Source organism: Neofelis nebulosa, chromosome 13 (assembly GCF_028018385.1).
Source record: "Neofelis nebulosa isolate mNeoNeb1 chromosome 13, mNeoNeb1.pri, whole genome shotgun sequence".
Taxonomy (NCBI): domain Eukaryota; kingdom Metazoa; phylum Chordata; class Mammalia; order Carnivora; family Felidae; genus Neofelis; species Neofelis nebulosa.
In genome coordinates this window covers 74,879,282-74,901,781 of record NC_080794.1, presented here as the reverse complement: position 1 = coordinate 74,901,781, position 22,500 = coordinate 74,879,282, and the positions used below count along the sequence as shown (strand labels likewise).

General features: G+C 48.0%; 1 protein-coding gene across 40 annotated transcripts in view; it reads right to left on the bottom strand.

Annotated features, from left to right (window-relative positions):
• TCF7L2 (transcription factor 7 like 2) overlaps nt 1–22,500 on the bottom strand; it is a 202,539-nt gene that overhangs the window by 18,071 nt on the left and 161,968 nt on the right. For 34 of the 40 annotated variants that reach the window (XM_058697784.1, XM_058697785.1, XM_058697808.1 and 31 more), the window contains 3 exons: nt 8,645–8,777; nt 6,253–6,355; nt 4,182–4,268 (listed from right to left, as the gene is read on the bottom strand). In XM_058697784.1, coding sequence (XP_058553767.1) covers nt 4,182–4,268; nt 6,253–6,355; nt 8,645–8,777 — 323 coding nt within the window. Of the gene's footprint in view, nt 1–4,181; nt 4,269–6,252; nt 6,356–8,644; nt 8,778–20,267; nt 20,406–22,500 lie in introns of those variants that run through there. The other 6 variants (XM_058697786.1, XM_058697788.1, XM_058697794.1 and 3 more) reach the window with 2 other exon arrangements.

Below are 22,500 nucleotides of genomic sequence, written 5' to 3'. Positions count from 1 at the left end.
GAGCCAGCCGGGTGCTATTCAGGTGAAGGAGAACCCGGGTCAAGCAGTTGATGCTTTCTTAATAAATCCAAGCCAGAACAGTTCACGCACCGTCCGGAGAACGGACACCTGCTCTCTAGGCAGCCAATGGCGGTGGCAACTGGGAGTGCTCACAAGGGTTTATCAAGATGGGATTTCAAGAGGATCCTATATTCACAAGGGGCTTTTCATATGTGGACTGGAGATGAACACAGTTTCTGTTTAATCCAAATAATGCAGCAAATGTTAATTTGCAAAAGGGTAAAACAAAAAAATTAAAGTACTAACTGAATCTTCGTCGATCAATAGAGAAAATGCCAGTGAATGATGTAGATTTTTGAAGGGGCTCAGAATCACAAAGGACACTTGACTCAGAAATTCCATCCTGATGTGGCCCTCTCCTGCCACTGCCTTTACAAATTGAAGCCAGTGTCAGAGTTTGGTAACAATGACATGATTTTTTAATAAGAACCATGTAGATCCTTTAGGGTATAAAAAGGGGGAGGGGGGGAGAAAAACTCTGAGAGAGAGAGAGAGAGAGAGAGAGAGAGAGAGAGAGAGAAACAAAAAAGCCAAACAATCTCCATTCCCTTTCTGTGAAAAAATGAAAAGCAAACCCTCGGGAGGCACTTGGGCTCCTATGTTACACCCTGTTCCTTCCCACTGCGCAAGGGCCTCTGAGGAAACATAAGTTAAGAACATGTGTTCTTGGAAGCCCTTGGGTGAAGCGGTGGGTAGAGTGGCAGCTTTTACTGTGAATTTTAAAGGCTTGACATTCCTCAAATACATATGTTCTCTTCTTGCTGAATGAGAATATGTGTACAGACATATGAGAGAGAGAGAGAGAAAAAGAGGAGGTGGGGAGAGAGGGAGAGAGAGAGAAACAGAGGAGGTGGGGAGAGAGGGAGAGAGACAGAGAAGGGGGAGGGTGGGGAGAGAGATAGAAAGGGTGAGAGAAGGGAGAGAGAGAAAATACTATGTGTGTGTGCACGTGTGTGCGTGTGCGTGTGTATCCACAGCAAACACCACAGGCAGATACCACAGTTCGAGCACATTCTGGGGTGGGGCAAAATTTCCGACGCGGCCATGAGGAACGAATGCTTCCAAGTTCACATGCCTACACACATACTCATATATCTGAAAAATGCATAGCGGAGAAAGAAACGGGGCGGTGGGGTAGCGGGGGGGGGGGATCTATATGCATACCTTTGCTTAAGAAATTCCTTTCTGCAGACAACTATTTCATGAAATGCAATAAACACCCTAAAAATTCTAAGCAGCTCATTATATACCCCCGTCTGCTTTTATGGCTCCAAGCCAGAATATAATGATGAACCTTAACTTGTTAAGGACAACTAATTTTTGTTTCTGGCTGTCTCAGGGGCTCCTCTCTTGCTCGCGCTCACTTCACTTCACTGTTGACACGTTTCTGTTAACTGGATGTCATCTGCCGGCCTTGATTTTATGCACAAGCAGTGGGATGCATTTTCCTGTGCAACAATCCTGCTTTGAGTTGCATTAGGTTTGTCATTATTCTCTCATTTTCCCCCTTGCACTTGTAACATTTCATCTCTTCCTGCCTTATTTTTTGTGAGCCACGGTGCACCCACATTATGGTTTATACATGATCTCTCTCCCTTTGAAGCCGGCAGATTTCAGAGCCCGCTCTCGTCAGGAGAAGAGCCTTGCACCAATTTAGCGGGCTGAGGGCCCGGAGCTCCAACATCTCAATCTAAAGGGGGTCACAGGGTGGCACAAGTGAGTGTCAGCAAGAGCTGTTTAATTGCCAATCTAGGCTTCTCCATGGTGTTTAAAGTATAATGACCCATCACTTAATTCTGAGAAGTCCTGGCCCCGCTGCTGAATAGAATGAATATCAAAGGGTGTTCTGGAACAGGGCAAGCTGCCTACATTTCCTATAACTGCCATAAGTATAATAGACCTATACTTCTGTCGCCCCATTACCACAATAATGTATTTAATTTGCTGTATACGCTTTTTAACTAGCTACCTTTCATAAGGCCTACCTGGGGAATCGGCGGCCTCCCCCCTGCACCTTGAGCCCCTAACCTTTCCTCCCACTGTTTCCTTCCTTTCCTCCACCCCCCTGCCCACCTCTAAATCATCGACTAACCTCCTAATGATAATTCAATCGATAAGCTTAACCCCAATCCCTATCCTCCGATTATTTCGCTGCTTTTAGCCTCTAGAACGCACCGAATAAACAAACATGAAAAACAATCAGGTGCGCGGTGTAAATGCTGGTTTGCCGGGAAGATGAGCTGTGGATTAGGGGCCGCTCAGAAGCAGTTCTCCTCCTGGGAGACTCCCTATTCGTTCCCATGCTTTTTGCAAGGTTGTGATGACATTATTTAATGAATATAACCTTCCTCCTCTCGCTGGAGAAGAGAACACACAAGCATTTTCCCGCCTAACCAATGCTGGTGTGGATTTTGAAACGGAGATCGTTTATCACACTTGGGAAGTGGGATCTTTAAAATTACGTGATCTCCGTGGTGTAATGACACATGTTAGGTGGGCTCTACGGCCTGTTAAACGAAAGTGATCCTTACTCTCCCCCCCCCCCAACCCCCACCAGAAATCACGGTCTTGTAAGCAGGAAAAGGAGCTGTCTTGTCCTGTCTCCCCAGTCCCTTCCTCTGGCCTTGGGTTCCCATGCTGACTCCAGAGACTGGGGGAAGACGCAAGGCAGCATCCTTGCCATGCAATGCATGCTAATTTAATTATGGGCCATCATCAAAATGGATTACTTGTTGCAGCCCATCAGGAAAGTCTAAACCTCCACCGATTTAATTAACTTGACTGAAAATCAGATGAACAGAAAATAAAACTATCATTAGGAGCAATTAGTGACTACTTAAACATACTGCTGCCAACCGGTTTGTAAATAAACTCGCACTCACTGAAAAATTAGCCAGAATTAATTAGAGGGAGGAAAAGGAGAACAGGGGATCAGAAAGATCTAGGTACACATGTGTGGGTATATGTGTGTGTGTTACACACATATGGATAGCCTTAAAGAGATACGAATGCACACACACGACTTTTCTTTTTTTTAACAGAAGAATTCACCATTCATATCCAAGTAAACGTGGCAAAACATCTCATACCAAGTATGGGAAGTCGGTGTGGAGGTTGTTAAGCCACAATATTTGAATTAGAAGTTGAAGATGGTCCCTTCTTAAGGAGAGTAAACATCGTTCTGTCCTTTATCAGGGTGTAGGAATTCTTTGCTGGTTATTTGATGGGTTCTCTTCAAATTGTTGCTCTGCACACACGTGATTTATTTATTTATTTATTTTTTAACTTTCCAAAATTTAGAGCTATGCAGGCCAATATGGTAGGCACCAGCCACACGTGGCTTTTGAGTACTTGAAACGTGGCCGGTCCAAATTGAGTTGTGCTGTTCAGTGTAAACCACGTATCAGATTTCAAACACGAAGTACAAACCAGAATGTAACATCTCTTTAGTAGCTGCTTTACAGTGATAACATGTCCAAATGATAATGTTTTGACAATATTAGGCTGAACAAAATACATCATTAGAAAGAATTTCACCTGGGGTTTTTTTAATCCCCCCCCCCCCCCCCCCCCCGCCTTTAACCTTTTAAAAACTGTGGCTACTAAAATCTTAAAATTCCATACGGGACTCACTTTACAATTCTACACGACAGTGCTGCTTTAGAGAGGGCTGTGTTTGGGCAGGGGTGTCCCTGCTTGTGGACAGTGAAGAGTCTGGATTTTGAAAAGGGCACACCCTTCCTCAAACTGTCCTTTACACAATAATAAAATTACCCTCACCCTTCCCTTTCTTACACAGCATGGGGCAACAGAGGAACGACACTTTCGTAAGTTCTGCCAGGTCCTATCTATGTCTTCTGGCCTTCTTAAATTCTTAAGGAAAAACTGCTCAATTGATGGAGTCCGAGATTCGACCTCGAAACTTCCACATCACCTACCTTACAAGTCCAGATTAATTTCTCAGTATTTTCTAGGAATAAAGCCTAACGCGCCCTTTGCGTCTTACACCACTGGAACTACATGAAGGAGCCGCCCCCGGATGGCCGGGTGGTTAGCTAGAGAACTTTCCGAGAAGTCACCCATGGTCGACTTGGTTGGAGGCGCCCGTTCTTGGAACTCACCTAGACATGGAGGCGTTGACAGTCAGAGCTGTGGGGTAGGGGTGACGGAATCCTCCTGTCGTGATTGGGTACACGGGCTGACCTTGCCTATAAAGAGGGGGGCACAAAGTAAGAGAGTGCAAGCTAGGGGGGGAGGGGGGGAAGAAAAAGAAGAAAAAGGGAAAGTTCTCTCTGCACAGTAAGCTTTATTCTCATTTGATCAGAACAAAAATCTTGGGGATTGTACAGGAAGGATCAAAGGGAAGAAACACAGAACAATTTGAATGCCATAAATCTGATAGGAATGGCTAATTAAATTTTATAACCTCTGCTTATGTCAATAGAGACCCTCTCCCCAAGCTGAAACTAGGTGTTTTGTTGTAATAATTAAAGGCGAAGTCTCGCTTGCTTTAATGGAGCCATCACACTAATTGAGGGCTACACATCCAAAGGAAAACAATAATGAATGTAAATTTATACCAAAATAAAGTACAGTGAATCAAAGGACTTCAGTTGCGCTTTGGGCCTCTTTCGGTATTTAGATCTCGGTGAGAAAACATTAAATTAACAGAGCTTAATTTGTAGCCTTTTGTCAAATTAACAAGTGTTGACAAGAGTTACCGGGGGGAGAGTCCCCAAGAAGAATTGTGGGTAACCAATAGACAATCACACCTCATTACAATAATTAAAAAATACAGCAACATGCAAAATAGCATCCTCATGAAAGACACACAACTTTTTCTGACAGAGGGTTGTCTGAGTTGGCTATTCCTTTTTATCTAGCCTTCAAATATCTCCCCATCAGTGGAATGGGGCAACTGATGACAGAGAACTATTGGAGGAATGGCCCCATCTTCCGGGACACAAACTCACGTCCGCGTCTACCCTACCAAACAAAATGAAGGAGAAAGAAATAACCAGGAAGTACAGCCATGGTTGGTATTTCGTATGGCTACCACCTCATACAAGCTACTTTTCACACAGCAGGGCAGGGTCTGTTCAACTAGAGAAAAAAGGGTAGACTGGGGCGGGGGGGCAGGAGGGGGGGGAGGTAACTACACCAGAACTTCAAAAGGGCATCTTCCCCAAGACCCAAAGTTCAGAGTTTTACCAGGAGGTATTCTGGTTAAGACAACAAATTGTCCTTACTTTCTAGAGTAGAGATCACTGAGAAACATGGAGAAACACATACACAAAAACACAATCACGAAACAGATATCACATGCACACACACACACACACACACACACGCCCAGTATGCTTACGCATTAAAGGCCTTTCTACTCTGGTTTTGAAACACATATTTTTAAAAGTTGTCTAAGGAAGGTTAATGGATGGTACTATAAAAGCAAGACTGGGTGATAGGAAGACCAATCGTAAAAGGCAGTTTGCAGACCTGCACGCCACCAGGAACCTCGGCTGACACTCAGGAAGGCCCCACATGCGGGAGTGGGGATTCCAGACCCTCCCCCCCCCACCCCAGCCCCTCATAATCAGGTGAACCAAGAACCCCAGGGAGACCCTAGCTGGATACTGGAACTTCTCAACAGACAGACCTTTCCACTCCTATTGCCAGCCTTGGGAGTAAAGGTCGGGATGGTGTTGGGGTTTAGGGGTTTCTAAGAGGATAACCCCCCACTCTCACCCCTGGATTCCAAAATCACGCTATGCCTGTTCCCATTCTCGTGCCGCCTCAAACCAATGAATGACAGGACTCCACTGTGGGCCGCCACCGGTAGAAGTGCCATGATCAGCTTCCTTTGATAGAAGCCCTCAGAGTCTTTTGCAATTCCCCAAGTACCTTAAGGGCACCTTTGTTCACAGAGAGAAGCCTAGAGTCTTTGGAGGACTGTGGGTTCAGAATGCTAAGTATCAATGACCTTTCTCCTACAAAACCCATCTGAATGGCTACTGACTCACCTGCTTCCCCACAGGGCACCTCAAGGAGCATCTTTGCGACATATCCCACCGCGGCCCTCCCTCACCAACCCGTCTTCTGAAACACACGCACACACATACACACGCACGGAATAAATAATAAGCATGCCCATGTAAGAAACAAAAAGGGAATTAAAAAAATGGAACTCCTTACTGTGGTACTAACCATCCTAGCGGATGGGGGATTTGTCCTACGGTGCCGGGCGATAGTGGGTAATACGGAGATATATCTGGAGGGTGCGGAGGCCGTGGGATTCCTGAGAGAAGAAGCAGCATTTTAGGTATAGAGGAGAAGAGAAGGAAAAAGAAACTGTCAGGGGATGGGAACAGGGAAGGGACGACGGACACACCTCTTCCGTAACGCTAGCATGAGTCTTTTCGGGACTGTGATTGTTAAGAGTTGTGGCTAACTTTCATTCATTATCTTTCCCCGCCCGACCTTGAAAACTTGGTTTATCTCATTCTAGGTGGACGGGTACGCTGGGTAAATGCAGACTCAGAAAATGCCATCTTGCATATTTCTGCCTTATGTGATCAGTGTTGATTACTGAAACTAAAAAAACAAATCTGACGGGCTTGGCACATAGTAGGTGATCAAGTCATATAAGTTCTCTTTGCCCTCCCAACTTGTGCCTTCACTCCTTTTAATTCTAATGACTTGCCTGCACGAGAGTTACTCCCCTAGGTTTCTAACATACCTTTTAAGTTACGGCTTTTGGAAAGGTTACTCTTGTCTTCTTTCAAAAAAGTTAACTCCCCTAGAATGTCTCCGACCTCAGCTTAGAGGATGAGCTCTGGGAGAAACTCACCACGAGCCACGGCCTCTTCTCCAGGGTAGCATCTGAACTGAAAGGACCAGCGGATGCTGGAGACCTGGCAGGCTCGACTCTAGAACCTAATTCTCTCGAGGGCAGAGGCACCTGGGAGAATCGGCCCTGCCTGACCAGGTGCTGCTGCATCGTGAGCGCTAACAAGGCTCTCGAGGCACATCTGGGCACATCCCGAGGCCCGTGACCCACTGCACGCTTACGAACGCCGCAGGTGCACATCCTGCCGTCGATTCGGGGGAAAGCTAGAGCGCTAGAAGCCATTACGACAGAGGAACTTGATCTATGCAGCAGAAGTGGGAAGAAAACGAACAATGCTATTGAAGGTAGTAAGCCGCATGTCCGTGGATGAAAACTATTCCATTTTTTTTTTTTTTAATTCATTCAGGAAGCTTTTAATCTGTAAGTTAAGTCTCCCTGGGTGACATTTTCATGCAGACATTGCTTTCTCTCTATTACAAAAACCAAACAGATTAGCTGGTCTTGGACCCTACACCAAGCCATTTGCACACTTGAAAGAATGTTCGCAGAGGAAAAGTAAACAGTCTGCAGACGTTAATCATATGTTTTACGATAACCATTTAAAAGCTATTCCCTGTACTACCATTATTTAAATGAGACGTTGATGCTGCTATTCACTCACAGAGCCTGGGGCCGGCTGGCGGCCTCCTCCAGCCATCCAAGCACTAGGCGAGGTCCCCCATGAGCACAAAGGGGGCTCAGAGGCTGGCGAACACCAGCTAACGTGTGGCTTCGTTCGGGGGCGGCAAAGGCAGCATGAATGGGCAATCCACCTCAGCTCAACACCGAACAATCCCCTCTGACCAGATGACACGGGATAACAGCCATTTAAAATTCATTCTTCTAATTAACTAGCTGGTTAGAAGAACCCTACCCAGTGCACCGCCCAGCCTGTCCCGGCCTCAGCTGTTCTCCCATGGCTACGAGCTGTGGCCGGCTGCTCGTTTCAAATCTTGTTACGGGGAGGGTGGCCAGTGACCCTGCCCTCTCTGTTTCCCTCTTGGGGGAAAAAGCAGCCCATGCGTATGTGGGATGGAAAGGAGGGGAAAAGCGCCAAGGCTGACGGATGACGTGACACCTTCTGCCTGAGACTGTGCGGGTTGTTCCACGCTGCAATGAGGAAAAACACGGACTCCAGTTTTCACGTCTGTATAATGGGCTCAGTGATACCCAGGATATCGCAGGGGACGAAGAACCCAAATAAACCAGCAAAGAGAATGCGGGGTCCAGTGATGTGGTCTCCTCCGGCTGCAGCAATAAGTCATTGTCAGGTGACTGCAGTCCCTTGACCGCCAAGGGAACTAGGGCTTTGGGGAGCCATGCTGCTGGGGCTCCTGTGCTCTCAAGAAGCTGAGAAGGAGGCCATGGGATGCCTCCACAACTACTCCCGCCTCCAAGACTGTTTGAGGCTCTCGGAGTTCGTTACAAGCTACTCCTGGAAAACACTGCATGATTCATAGCCAGCCCTTCCTGGGGCATTCTGGGCTCTAGAAAGACTGTTAGCACTCCACATAAGAGAGGCTACTCCCTCACCAGGCTCTGGTCTCCCCAAAGAGCTTCTTTTCCGCACCCCAGGAAGGGAAATGAGGAGCCCCTCCGCCATGGCCCACAGCCCATCCCGAACTCCCCCGTCCCTTCCCAGCAGGCCAGGCGGCCCCGGACCCCGCACACCCTGTTGGCATCACACACACCGCCTACCTGTTTTGGGGTCTACGTCGGCTGGTAAGTGTGGAGGTGGGTTTCCCGGGGTGAAGTGTTCGTTGCTGTACGTGATGAGCGGCGTGAGAGGGTGGACATGGTGAGGGTGTTGCACAACCGGTACTTTGTTCGACTGTGGGGAGGAGAACAGGAGGCCAACGTTACGCTGGTTCCTGGCGGCTCGACACTGGGGGACACTGGACCCCGCCCTCCCTCCTGGACTTTGTAAGATGCACTCAATTCCGCCCGCAGCCCTGGCCCCAATCCATGCATTAAAAATAACAGATATTTGTAAAGACAGCTCTCTGGGCAGGCGTGCTTCCGTTTTTACCTCCCTACGGAGCCTGGCTTTTAAAATGCCTCCTCCACAGCCACCCCGTCACGGACCCCAAGTGTGCACCTTCCCAGTCGGCAGGTAAATCGGAAATGGGGGTTTAATCTCCCAGGCCTACTGGGTTCCCGCAGGTGGCGGGGGCGGGGGGGGATCTCTGACCCCAGGACCCCACCGGAGGGACCTTCAGGAGGCAGGCAAGGCTTCCCAGGGGACCAGCTAGGAAAACCTTCCGTTACAAGAAACGTGGCAGGGCCCAATTCCCACCCACTTGGCCTCCCCTATCCACCCCCCCCCCCCCCCCCCGCTCCTAACTTCCCCCTGCCCTTGGGAGCCAGCGGGCATGCTACAATCCTTTACAGACAGCATGGATGAAAAGCCCCACTCCTGGTCCGGTTGGGAGTGTGAACTTTACCAGAAAGCCCTACATTGGCAGGCGAGCACCTGCATATTTTATGCAGATTACAGCAGCCCTGATTCATTAGGAATTTCATTAGGAAGTCATTGGGGAACGCTAATAAATTAACTGGATGATGATAAATTGGGCTAATAAAAGGTGTGAAGATTAGAAACGGGCAGTTCTAGAAAACAAAGTACAGGCATCTTTATGTTCAAGAAGGGTGGACAGGTAGAAGCAGGAAAAAAAGAAAAGCATTTGCTAAGATCTTTCCAGTTGCCATGACCAGACCTTCCTGAATTCTTCTCCTCTTTCCCCCCAGCCCCTCTCTCAGTCCGCCCCACCCCCTCCGCTCTGCTGTGCTATAACTTAGCCCAGCAAGATCACAAAGAAAAAATTAAGCTGAAACAAGCGAACTACTGGGCCATTTACTGAGAGTAATCCAATTGCAAAAAAACCCTATTCCCCATAGAGGATTTTCACTAAAATCCTACAACAGGGACATTTAACCAGATTAGGTACCAGCGAAGATAAAGAGGCGAGTATTAGATGATGAATGGATTAGAGTCAAGTTTCATTTCAGAACGTGTCTTCATTTCCTTTTATTACTTTTAGGAAGGCACAACTTGCATTAACATCAAGGAAAAGGAATTGCATTAAAAGAAAAGAAGTAAGGTTCCAGTGCTGCCCACTAGTGCCTCTTGAGTTCAGGGACCACGGAGCAGTTCGTTCGCTGTGCATTTTTCTTCTTGTCCCTTTTTTTTTTTTTTTTTTAAATGAATAAGGAAGGGTATACTATAGAAAGAGTATTTCTCACAATTAATTGCGGCGAAGGCATTGGTAAAAGGTACTCCTAACTTTTTCAGGAGCATGTTTGGAAAGGAAAATATGGCCTTCTAAGATGCTCCAGAAAAAACTACAGAGAAAGAAGTCAACACTTAAAACAGCTTGGTTTAACGATTCCCATAAACAAGTGGACACATTCAGAGAAGGTTAGCTGGTTGCTCAAAGAGCCTTATGTTGTGAATTACCAGTTCGCAATCAAAGCACTGAAATTAAAAAGCACCAAAGCAGAGGGAGTTTTGGTTAACACGTCCCTAGCAGCCATGAAGGTCTCAACAAGGCCACAGCCAGCAGCGTGAGGGGCTGCTGCCCCAAGGCCAAAGCCAGCATCTTATGAACATGCACTGAGGATTATTTGGGGTGAACATTTCTGTTCAGGACAGATTGAAAGGTAACCAGCAAATGAACTCTCACTGTGGGCTGGGGTGGAGAGGGGAAAGAGGAAAGGAGAGGAAGGGAGAAGACGGGGCAGACACAGCTGGAGGGAGTGAAGACCAATTTCCTTTGAAAGTGACTATTGCCACCTTCCAGAAGTTTTTTGTTTGGTGGGAAAGATACACACCTGCTGCAATGAAAGAAGGCAGATCGATCCCAGACAGTTTAAAGTAAGTGTGGGTAAAACTAGGAGATGAGTAGGAAGAACCACAGATAACCCAAAGCGGGGAAGATGGTCACTTGGAGGTTGAATGACTTCTGGGCAGCGGGACCACCACAAGCAATGGAAGGAAGCACGGGATGGGGGTAGAAGGGCTGGTGGTGGACAGTGGAACCTACAGTTCTCAGCTCTGGTTGAGTCAAGCATCTCTCAGGACACTTGTCACAAATCTGGATGGCCAATCTTAGGAAATCTCTCAGCAGGAACCGGATTCAGTAGATCTGGGCTCAGGACCCAGGCATCCAGTCGGCCTCCTGAGGACCTCACGTGGCAGCTCTACCTGTTCAGCCATGAACCCCTAGACCAGAGAACCACGTGGCCACAGACAAGTGCCAAGGTTAAGAGACCTGGGGTCCTAATCACCAACCAAGTCCTAGTTCTTACGAAAGTCCACAGGAAGAGCTTACCACAGAACCTACCACACGGTGAGCACAGGAATGGTGGTTTATTATTGTTACTTATTAGTTTATTGTTAGGGAGAAGTGGCCCATGGCACGCGTCTGTCTACAGCTCAGAAGCACCAATTCCATGGCTGCCTTCCAAGAAGGACTAACAGGAAATGCAGAGAAAACCTTTCTCTACTTGTCTAGCAAAAGACGAAGACAGAATCTGGGTGACAGGAGAGCTCACTGAGTGTAGGACGTGAAAGTTCATTTTCCCTCTTCCTCTTAGAAATATGTATGAAGGTTGGACACCTTCAAACCTGACAAAAGTTGGACACCATCGCCTTCATGTTGTTTTGCACCCTTGAGCTTGGCCAACGGGTTAGTTTCCTGTCAAGATTCGCTAGCACGGAAGGGGGTGGACCCCGAGCTGCTGCTACCCAGCCTTAGGAGGGGAAGGCAAATGGGAGCCCTAGCACGACGTGGTTCTCTCTTCTCATCGTGACTGTATGCCAGGTTGGTCCCTAGGAGACCACACGTCTGTCCAGGTTGACCAGCTCCCAAGCAAGCAGGGGAAGGAATAAAGTCATACCTACAGAAACCAGGGTCTACTCACCATTCTCATATGCCCTGCCTACACCTGGACTGCTGTTGTGAATGGAAGTATGTTCTTCTTGAAGATGCCCTGTCTCTCCAGTCTCAGAACCCCACAGCCCTTTCTTTCTATGTCACATCATGCCCATGCCAGAGCCACATATGTACCTCTCTTGGTCCCGCTGTAGCTACGTTCCTTAATGACAAAGACCGTGCCTTCTAGAACTCTGTGTCTCCTGTCACGCCCAGCCTGTGGAGTGGCGAGACTCCTAAGTTGCAGAAGAACAACTGAGTTGCAACCGTAAACATCAGAAGAAGAGAAGCCCAGGACCAATTTCACAGATTCAGTCCCTAAAATGGCGTCTACTCAGAATCATAGAACTAAGCTAGACAGGCCTTCAGAAACGGGCTAGTCTTATACTTTGTAAGAAGAGTGCCTTAAAAATGGTTTTAGAGCCCCCTGGCATGCACACGGTGACCAAGAGTGAAGGCTATGAATTCAAGCAAGACCCAGGTCGAAATTCTACTTGGCCCCTCCAGCTGTACAACCTCTCTGAGGCCGTTGTCCTGTCTCTCCAAACTCTAGATGGGAACGGGCTCGACCTCAGAGTGTGTTGTGAAAATTAAGGCCCATGCCTATACAGCGACCAACACCAGGCCTGGCACAGAGCTATACATGCAATACAAAAAGCTTTGGGAAAATACTGTCCAGCGAGTACTACTGATGAGGGCACACTGAAGGTGGTGGTGGCTACCCTTCCAGTATCTTCTAATCGGATTCCCAGAGGGGAAATGCATCCACAGACTGTGCTCCTTATTTCAAAGGCAAGATGTTCATTACGAGGCAAGAGCGTATGGGTGTTTTCTGGCCACCGCTCCGTCAGGCGAAACGCCCTTCTTAAAAATGCGGTATTTAATTAATAAACATATTTTTTTTAATTTTTTTTTTTTTTTTAACGTTTATTTATTTTTGAGACAGGGAGAGACGGAGCATGAACCGGGTAGGGTCAGAGAGAGAGGGAGACACAGAATCTGAAACAGGCTCCAGGCTCTGAGTTGTCAGCACAGAGCCCAACGCGGGGCTCGAACTCACAGACCGCGAGATCATGACCTGAGCCGAAGTCGGCCGCTCAACCGACTGAGCCACCCAGGCGCCCCAATTAATAAACATATTTGTTATCTCTTTTGAGAAAAACCATTACTCTATCATGCTAATAAATAAGAATGCCTACAGAAGGGCTGAAAGTTAAATAAAAATAGCCGGAGATGACCAAGGGCATTCCAGAATCAGGGTGAGGGCCTTGAAGTCAGAGTTCATATCAATCAAACACCAACCGACCCAAATAGAAAATGTCCCTTAGACTTTCCCCTCCCCTGTGATCAGAGCTCACTTTAAAAAAAAAAAAAAAAAAAAAAAAAATTAAGTTTATTTATTTTGAGAGAGACAGAGATAGCATGCGTGGGGGAGGGGCTGCGAGAGCCGGAGAGAGAGAGAGAGAGAGAGAGAGAGAGAGAGAGAGAGAGAGAGAGAGAATCCCAAGCAGGTTCTGTGCTGCCAGCACAGAGCCCGAAGCAGGGCTCGAACCCACAGAGCTGTGAGATCGTGACCTGAGCCAAAACCAAAAGTTGGATGCCTGATCGACTCAGGCACCCGGGCGCTACAGCTCCCGCTTCCATAAAGAGGTCTTTAAGGATTGTGCTCAAAAATGTCACCACCCTAAGAGAATTCAAACGTGAAAAGTACCTTTCTTAGGGGAAGGACACAGACAACCTTCCCGAAATGCAACAATCTATGCTGGGGGTGTTAGTGGATAAAGAGCCCACGAAATATGTGTCTGTCCCCCTTTTATCTCTTTATAGACTGAGTCCACTATTCAACGCAAACCACTGCAACATGAAATCAGGTACTTTTTAGGTAGCTACTTTATCTAAATATGAGGTATGTCTTCAAAACTACCTCGAGGGGTGGGGTGCCTGGGTGGCTCAGTCAACTGAGCGTCCAACTCATGATTTTGGCTCAGGTCATGATCCCAGGGTCATGGGATCAAGCCCCACATAGGACTCTTAAGATTCTCTCTCTCTCTCTCTCTCTCTCCCTCCCTTTCTTCCTCCCTGCCACCCCCCACCCCCCCATCCCGGACTCATGTTCTCTCTAAAATAAATAAAATGAAAAAAGAAAACCAACTACCTAAGGGGTGCAAAAAAAGTCATTACCTCCAGGGACAGCTAACATACACTCAAGGTCGGGATGGTGGCAATCATCGAAAGCTGCCGGACGAGCCTAGTTACTAGCATCCAACCCGGTAAGAATATGATGAAAACTAGGCAACTCTGGGCCACGTGAAAGGCCAACATTAATAAAACGTTCCGCATAAGGTCTGGGAGTCATATGCTGCGGTCGCCCATACACCCCCACACTGCGAGCACCTGGAACTCAGAGCCACCTAGACCCCTCTGTCCAGATCAGAGCCACCCAGACCCCTTCGATGAGACGATCTGAGGGGAGGACAGGAGAGAGGAGCCCTGACCAGCTGCTGAAGCTCTACGGTCAACCCCAGCACAGCTCCTCCTTGCTGCTGAATGCGGCCCTGGTGCCAGACCCGCCTCAGTGCTGAGTAGGACGGATTTCATCAAGTCCTCATCAACACACCTATCAAGCGGTTGGCAGCTCTTATCAGTTCCATACGGGAGGTGTCCCAGGTCACAGGCTCCAGGGGGGTAGCGCTTCCGGGTCTTGCACGCTCACCAACCTGACCCCCACACCCCCCCCCCCCCCCCGAGACTGGCGCCGGGGTGGGGCTCACCACCCTGCACGCTGCACCCCATGAGCGTAGGCCGGGCCGACCTTCCCAACCGGACAGAGAGGCTTCAGGACTCACAAAGGGATCTGTTCCTCACACTGCCACCTACCAGTTTCTGGAACCTAGACCCAGTGTCAGCAAACAGTGTTCCCTGCTGTCCTCCCTGCCTCCCCCAGACCCCAAGTTAAGAGTAGCTCGGGGCTCCCTGCCTCGGTGAGAACACCTTTGCCACAGGGCACCAGGGATTTTTATCAGGGTTTTTTTTACAACATGTGGCTGATTACAGGAGGTGGGGGATGAGGGCATTTAATGGGATATTTCTGCACCTCAAACAGAGAGACAGAAGCAGTAGCAGGGTCCCGCAGGGATCTGGTGATAAACACTTCGCACACACCGTCAGTTCCGGCTGACAAGAAACTAAAGAAAAAGTCAACTAAAAAACCTCGAACCCATGAAATGAAGTCAACAGTACCTACTTAAAGGGAACAAAAATCCTCATCTGCCTATAAGTCATTAGGGCTTGGTTTTCTACCTGGAGAAATGGTTGCTGCCCAAAGCGAAGCCTTCCCCAGTTCTGTTCATTATCCTTTATGGGTTTTGAGCACTGAATAGTTAAAATTATTAAAAAAAAAAAAAAAAAAAAAAAAAGGGCCCTCTACCAGCCCTCAAAGCGCACAAAGCCTTTCGACCCGAAGTATTCATCCAACTACAGTGGGGGGAGGCGGCGTGGGGAGGGGGCGCCCCTGTGGCTGACCTCTGACCTCTGGAGAACCCTTAAGCCCAGCGTTCTGCAACTCGGCCTTGCCACCCTCATTGCCAAGCGCCCACACACCCGTCCAAACGGGGCTCGACATGTGGAACCTGGTGGACGAAAGACTGGTTCAGGCACTTCTAGATCTCCCTGCTACCCTCCCCTAACCCCAGCCCCGCAACCTTCTGTAACTGTGGGGAACCCAAAGGGAATGAAAGCTGGCCATTCACCTCGCAACCTATTAATCAGCAGACGTTGAAAACAAATAGAGCCATTGCTGGCCCGGCTTCTCTGCCGGCCCTCCTCCTCAATACTCCCCTATTGCTCTCCTTTTCTGCAGAAGAAAAATGGGGCCAGAAAGTGCCTTGAGGAGCCCAGCACAATAAAACAAAAGCGGCACAGAGGGGCATTTGTCCGCCTTCTCCCCCCCCCCCCCCCACCCCCCAGCGTGGAAGGTCTTCAGTGGTCTTTGGTTACCCAGCCCTCCCAGGGTCTGAAATCAGCCTCAGGAAGGGACACTGTTCATTCCAGGTTTACGTGAAAAAAATGGGTTTATAGCTCATCCCCGTGCATTTTGTCAGATGCCGCTTACCACAGCTGTACCAAGGCCAATGGCGACTAGCAAAACATTAATGATGTCGCTCGCACGTCACTGGAGCCACGGCCGAAGAGGAGGGGCTGGAGCTGAAGGAGGGGCTGTTTCTTACTCGTCAACAACCCTTTGTGACTCAACTAGTCCTATTCTTTCAGGCTATGGACCAGAGAGTGGTGGAACGTCAGCAAAAGTAAGCCTCCGGCCTCAACCACCCATTCCCGACCATTAGCGCCCACTTCCGCTTCTGGAATGACGTCAAGGAGGCCCTCACGGCAAGCTGGATCCGGGCCTGCACGCACAGACCCATCCCTGCTTACCTACTGAACATCTCCCTACCGCATCCTGCAAAGCTCCTACACACACAGACGGAAAGGGTGACAGCGGCCTTCCACGCTTGGCCAGATGGGCTTCTGGAAACATTTTGCCCTGCCCCTCTCTCCTCCCAGCTATGGAGGCCCAGCCAGCTAGGCCCCGCCTAGTGCAGCGCACAGGGCCCACTCGTGGTCAAATGCTGCTGCTCCCGAAGGCCCTGCTCCCCGCTGATGGCACACTTTCCCTGGACGAGATGTACATGGCTACTGAAAATAATAAATAAGAGAGAAGGCTTCGCGGGGTCCAAGTTTTGCTTGGAGAAATGAGGTGGTTAAGAGGAAGGAGGTCTGCCTGTGACCTGCAGCAAATGCCCACCCTGCAACTCCACTGCACAGCTCACCTCACCTGGCCGCGCTGCTGGGGGTCTCTGGCACAGACCCACCAGGCTGCAAAACGACAGCTTCTGCAACCCAAGGTGGCCTGACGAGACACAGGGTGCTGCTGCTTTGTTTTGCAAACTATGGATGGCTGGACCCTCCCCCAACCCCAGAATCAACTCCATTTAGACAGCAAGGAGAGGAAGAGAGATTCTCCGGCTCTCTACAAAATTCTGCCGACTCACAGTTTCTCATATACTCACACAAGCAGTAAAATTCTTCGTGCGGGGAAATGATTGAACAGGGCAGGCAGAGAGAGAATAAATGTGCAGTCAATTTTCATCCAAATTCTCTCACACACATGCATATACATAGAACTAACTCAAACCATCCTAAGCCCTTGGCCTTCTTCTCCCCCCGCCCCCCCAACCCCCGGTCCCTTCCATAATCTAACAATCCAGCTGGTAACACACAAAACAGATTGCCAAGCATTCAGGGTCTAGGGGGCCAAACTCTGGTCTTAATGATCTTTCCTTAATCCCCAAAAAGGAGGAGGGGAAGGCTGGGAGTCAGGAGGAGGTGTCAGGGTGGGGGAGTGGGCACCCGAAGGGGAACGTTCTAACCTGGAAAATAAAGATGTGCTCCAGCTGCTTGGCTTTGTGAGAGCCGCAGCCAAGGGCCGACCCAGCAAAGCTGTGCTTTCACAGGCTCTTGAACAATTACTTCCAGTTAAGTTCATTAAACATAATTTATTTCCACTCATTCTCATTTATTTCCCAATAAAAAGAAAGCATCCCATTGTGTTTCCCCCAGCTAACCTTTATAGCACGTGCAAGCTTCAGTCTTGGCCGGCCCGGTCCAGGCTGGCCCCTGACCAGTGAGGTCCCAGGGTTTTCTTCCTGCCCGCGTCCCTCCAGGAACATGCCACAGCATGGCGGAGGTCAGTGAGGGGGTACGGCAGGCACAACAGGGTCCTCTGACTGTCCTAATCCTCCACACAAGGTCGCCAAGATGAGGAACCAGCCACTTCACCCCTAAGTAATTTCCCGGTGGTTCCCAACCTCCACCCTCCCGCAAGATATTTCTCTACTACTTGGGTATTAAATGATTAGTGTTAGCATAATCAATCTTGTTGAGTGTCCAAGTTTACAGAGAATGTTTGAGAATTGGGTAAGAGGGTACAGCTGTTCCTAGGAGAGCAGATTTGCAAAACAGAGCCAAGAATAAAACTAACCTATTCCAAATGAGGAAATCCAAAAGCTCAAATTCAAAACAACTTAAAAAAAATAATAATGATGATTTCCAGGCTACCCACCCCCCTCCAAAAAAAAAAACCCCAACAACCCCAAATCTAGGGATTCCTGAATATAATGGAAAGGAAATCACCAATTTTGATTTAGAGTAAATTTTAAGTACATAATGGTTATTACATCCTGGGGATTTCGAGAAAGTAGTGAACAAAACCTGATACAGCTCTTCTAATTTATTTACAATGACCAGCTGTATAAAAATGTCTTTTGTTTTTTTAATACACCCTGTGCCCAACTTTTGAATTTAGACAGTACTGCATTTGAAATTCATGCCTGCTACATGGGAGCCTAAGAGCTCTTTCAAACAGCTGTTTCCTTCAGAGAGCAGGTGAATTTCTCCCTAGAAAGGAGCAGGTAAACAGAAGAGGAGGGATGAACGTGTTCCTGTGGCCCAAAGGACAGCAATGACTCAAACCCCTGGATTCAGCAGGATGTCAGCAATGATGGGTGCAAAGGGGGTGCTGCATTGTTCTCTATCTTGCCAAGTTAGTGTCCCTCCCACCCATGGGCACCCTTTAGTGGGCATCTACAGTCTCGATAAATGATACACGTGAAAAGGACATGACCCTCTCTGAAAGCAAGCTGAGTTGGAAGTAATGACCCAGGCAAAGTCCAATTAAAAAAAATTTTTTTTCAAATGTGTGCAGAAGTATGTAATCTGGAGGGCATGGCAAGATTTCATCACATTCCAAAATGTTGCAGAAGGAAAGAATTCCATTACATAGCTCAGCCAGGCCCCCCACCGACCCCAAACCACAAAAGGGAGGTTTCCCTGAGAATATAAGCTTGCAGGCTCTGCTGCTTCTAGAAAATGCCGAAGCAGGAGCCTGTTGTGACAATACAAAGATCATAATATCTGTATCATTGGAGTCGGGAATTCACCCTTTCAAACAACTCCTTTCTCATGAGAATCAAGAATGGAGGTTTAGCGGCCACCGAAACAGCAGGACTGCTATTAAGTAACCCGAGTAATTTGAGTAAACAAAGGTCTGGAACCTTTCAGGAATCTCAGAAAGGGAGACTGCGCTGGGTTGGGAAATTTACAGCAACACAACTTCCACATTTGCGGTGCCAGCTTGCACTGTCTTCCCCACGCTTCTGGACAGTTTACACGATCGTAGACTGAACTAGAAAAGTTGCACACAACCAGAGAGGAAAACCAAGGCAAGTATCTGTCATTCCTTCATGCTTGACTCACAGAAGTATTTACCACTTTGTGTTTTAATAGGCTGTTTAGGGTTGAATTCCTGATCTTGAAAACACAAGGACTCTTAGAGTCTGTTGCAGATTTCATTTTTTTTTCTTTCCCCTCCCCCCAGATCGGATCTAAGAGCGGACTGACCACTGCAAACGTTTCTGTGTTTGGCCACTCAACAGCAAAAAATAGTAATGAAAGTAATCATAGGAATCGCCTCCAAATTCGAGGATGCCCTTACAGCTGTGGCAAAGGATCTGACCCAACAGTTGAGCGGAATACAGTGTAACCTAAGCCCCAAACTGGTATTGCAAAGGGACCTTCTTCCTAATCATTAACACCACAATGGTCTCCTGCTCAGGGTTCCGAAACACATTTCCTATGAAGTTTAGAAAACACAGACACCACAAGCAAGACTGTAGCCCTAAAAGGCCGGCATCTACATTTGGAGATTGAAAATAAATACAACTATAAAGACAGAGCAACAGAAAGTTAGCATTAAATATGAAACCAAAATACACAGTTTACACAAGCCCTGCTACTGTGAAAGCCTGAATGCTCCAAGACCTTTCAAGCTTTGAAAGCATGCTCCTCTCTGAGGCCACGTCATGTTCCCTTCTCTGTCTTCCAGTGGAGCCCACCCTGGTGGGTGAAGGAGAGAAATTTATTTGTTAAAAGAAATCCTAAACCCCACCACCCCTTTCCGGATCCCAGTTTACTCCTTCCTCGTACTTGGGGAGCCGGCTTCGCGGGCGCTCTGCATGGCTGTGTAGCAGGAAGGACTGTGATGAGAGTCACGATTTCTTTCCGCATCTTTTTTTTTTTTTTTAACCCTTTCTCCCCACTCCCCCAAAAACTGCTATGGAAAAGTATAGCGTGAAAGGGCGCAGCTTTGAGTTGAACATTTATTCTTGCTTTGTTTTTTCCTTCCCATCGTCTGAATTTGAAACAAGAAAAGAAAAAAAGGAACTGAGGTTTAATGGTCAAGACCATAAGCAAGGATACAAACACACACACACACACACACACACACACACACACACACACGCACACACACGCACGCACACCCCACTACTCACCCAGCAATTCAAATGGAGGTGCCAACCGCCCAACTGCTGGAAGAGAGAGAGCCCGGAGGCCACTGTGCCTCCCTTCCCACTCAAATCTTCCATGCCCACTAAAATTGTATCCCTAGGGTACATAATAGCTTTGGTTTTCTTTCTCTCCACCTCAAAAAAAAAACACTTTCTCTGTACCTTCAAGATGGGACTGGGCCAGCTTTTTTTTTCCTCCTCCCTTACTGCTTTTCTCACTTTTCTTCTTCCTCCCAGCTTCCCCTCCCTTTATGCCTTTCCCTGAAAGAGCTGGAAAAAAGCATCTTTAGAGAAGGCTCCAAATTTCTGCCCTGGTTCACTCAAAATGCTCCCAAGGTCTCACTCCCGGTGCCTATCGTTACTTTGTTAATTAGCCCCCTTCCACACGCAGCAGCCCTCAAAAACCAAACGAAAAAATTAAACAAAACAAAGCCAAAAGAAACCTCGCCATCTAGTTCAACTGGTGGCAGACTGAATTTTTTTTTTTTTTTTTTTAATTCTTAATTAGAAAAAACTCCTTCTAGTTTCTAATCTTTACCACTACAGAATCCGTGAAGGAAGGGGTAAGGCCCATGTTCCCCAGCCAGCTCAGGGCACCTAAGCCAAGTCCCCCTCCCTCACCCGTTACCTTGGGCGGCAGGGACACAGTTACCGCTAAGAGTAGCTAAGAAATTACGGTCAGCCATGAGGGAAAATGATCAACCGAGTGCAGTAGGCAGGCACTTTATCTGCAAGATTGTCAAATCCCTCAAAACAAATTTCTTAGAGAGGGCTGCAATGCGAGAGGAGGGGGGGGAAGCATATTTTCTTGTCACAGTGACACGGGAGTGACATTTGGTAGGGCCTTGTCTGCCAAACACACACGCACGCACACACACACCCTCTTTTCCTTCTAGAGTAAAAGACTGTGCTGGAAAGATTTTCAACTGACCTCTGTGGAAGGAGAACGCAAGCTTCCTGTGCTCCCTGGCATTCTAGCACTCAGACCGTTAACTTGCTTTTAGACTGTTGAGTTTTGTGAGCTTTCCCCAGAATGAGAGAGAGAGAGAGAGAGAGAGAGAGAGAGAGAGAGAGAGATACAGAGACAGGCAGAGAGACAAGAGAAGGCAGAGGAATGCAAAAGGCTAGCCCTAAATCCCACAAACCCGACTTACTTTTCCTGGGGCTCTCATAGGATCCAGGGCCGGGTACATTTGTGTGGGTTTAACTTAATTGGAGTTGAGAGACTCAGACATCACAGGCCTGAAATCATCCTCTTTTACATGAAGGAGGGGAGAGAGGGAGGGTGGCTCCAGGAGGGGTTAAAGACAGAAGAAACTTGCAGAGGACAAAATGAGCCTTTCGGGTCCTCTCCCACCCCAAGTGTTAAATCGTTCCACCCTGTTCAAAAGCAAACACACAACTCCGATTTGCATGCAGGTAAGAGAACACCCCTGCCCACCGCCACATGGGTTCCTGGACCTGCCTTGCGTGAGGCAAAACCAGTGGCAAAGATCTGGTTCCTTCTGGCGGCGGGACACCTGACACTGGGGAGACGCTTTTAATTCGCCGATCTGACTGCCCACCTGTTTATAGGACTCTTTTCTTGACGTTAGTCTTTAACACACGGGTCGAGTTAAGAACTCTCACTCCACCCCACCCCCACCCTCCCCCCAAAAACAAAAACAAAGGCTGGAAGGACTTAAAGATAACCCAAAGTGAGAATTCTTAATTTTCTCTTCTTCTTTTTAAAAATACTGCTCTGTGGCCCCTCTTTCTAGACTTATCCGGCCTTCCGGTGTGTCAGGCAGCAATCTTTAAGGTCCTTAGTACCAAAACAAAACCCTGCCATTTCCCTTTACATGGCGGTAACAAAAGCAATGAGCCTCCAGTTTGACAAGTAAAAAGCCCCAACCACACAGCCCCTAATTGCCTCCCCTCCCTCTATTCACGAAGACCACCACACTCGGCAGCTGCCTTTGTCACACATGCAATTTCTTAAGTAAACTGCAAGTTTCCCTCCCGGCTGATGGACAGCTCCCAATCATTCAGCAACAATAACTTATAAAGTGCAGCAAACAGGATGGGCAACTTTGACTCGGTATTTTCTGGCTTTCTCAAAAGACAAGGAAAATGGAAACAGCAAGATGAGCCAACACATTCCAGACAGTCCTCCTCCTCCTCCTTAAAAAGAACAGGGAAATCTGGTGAATTTCTTCAAACTCCCTCCTAAGAAACT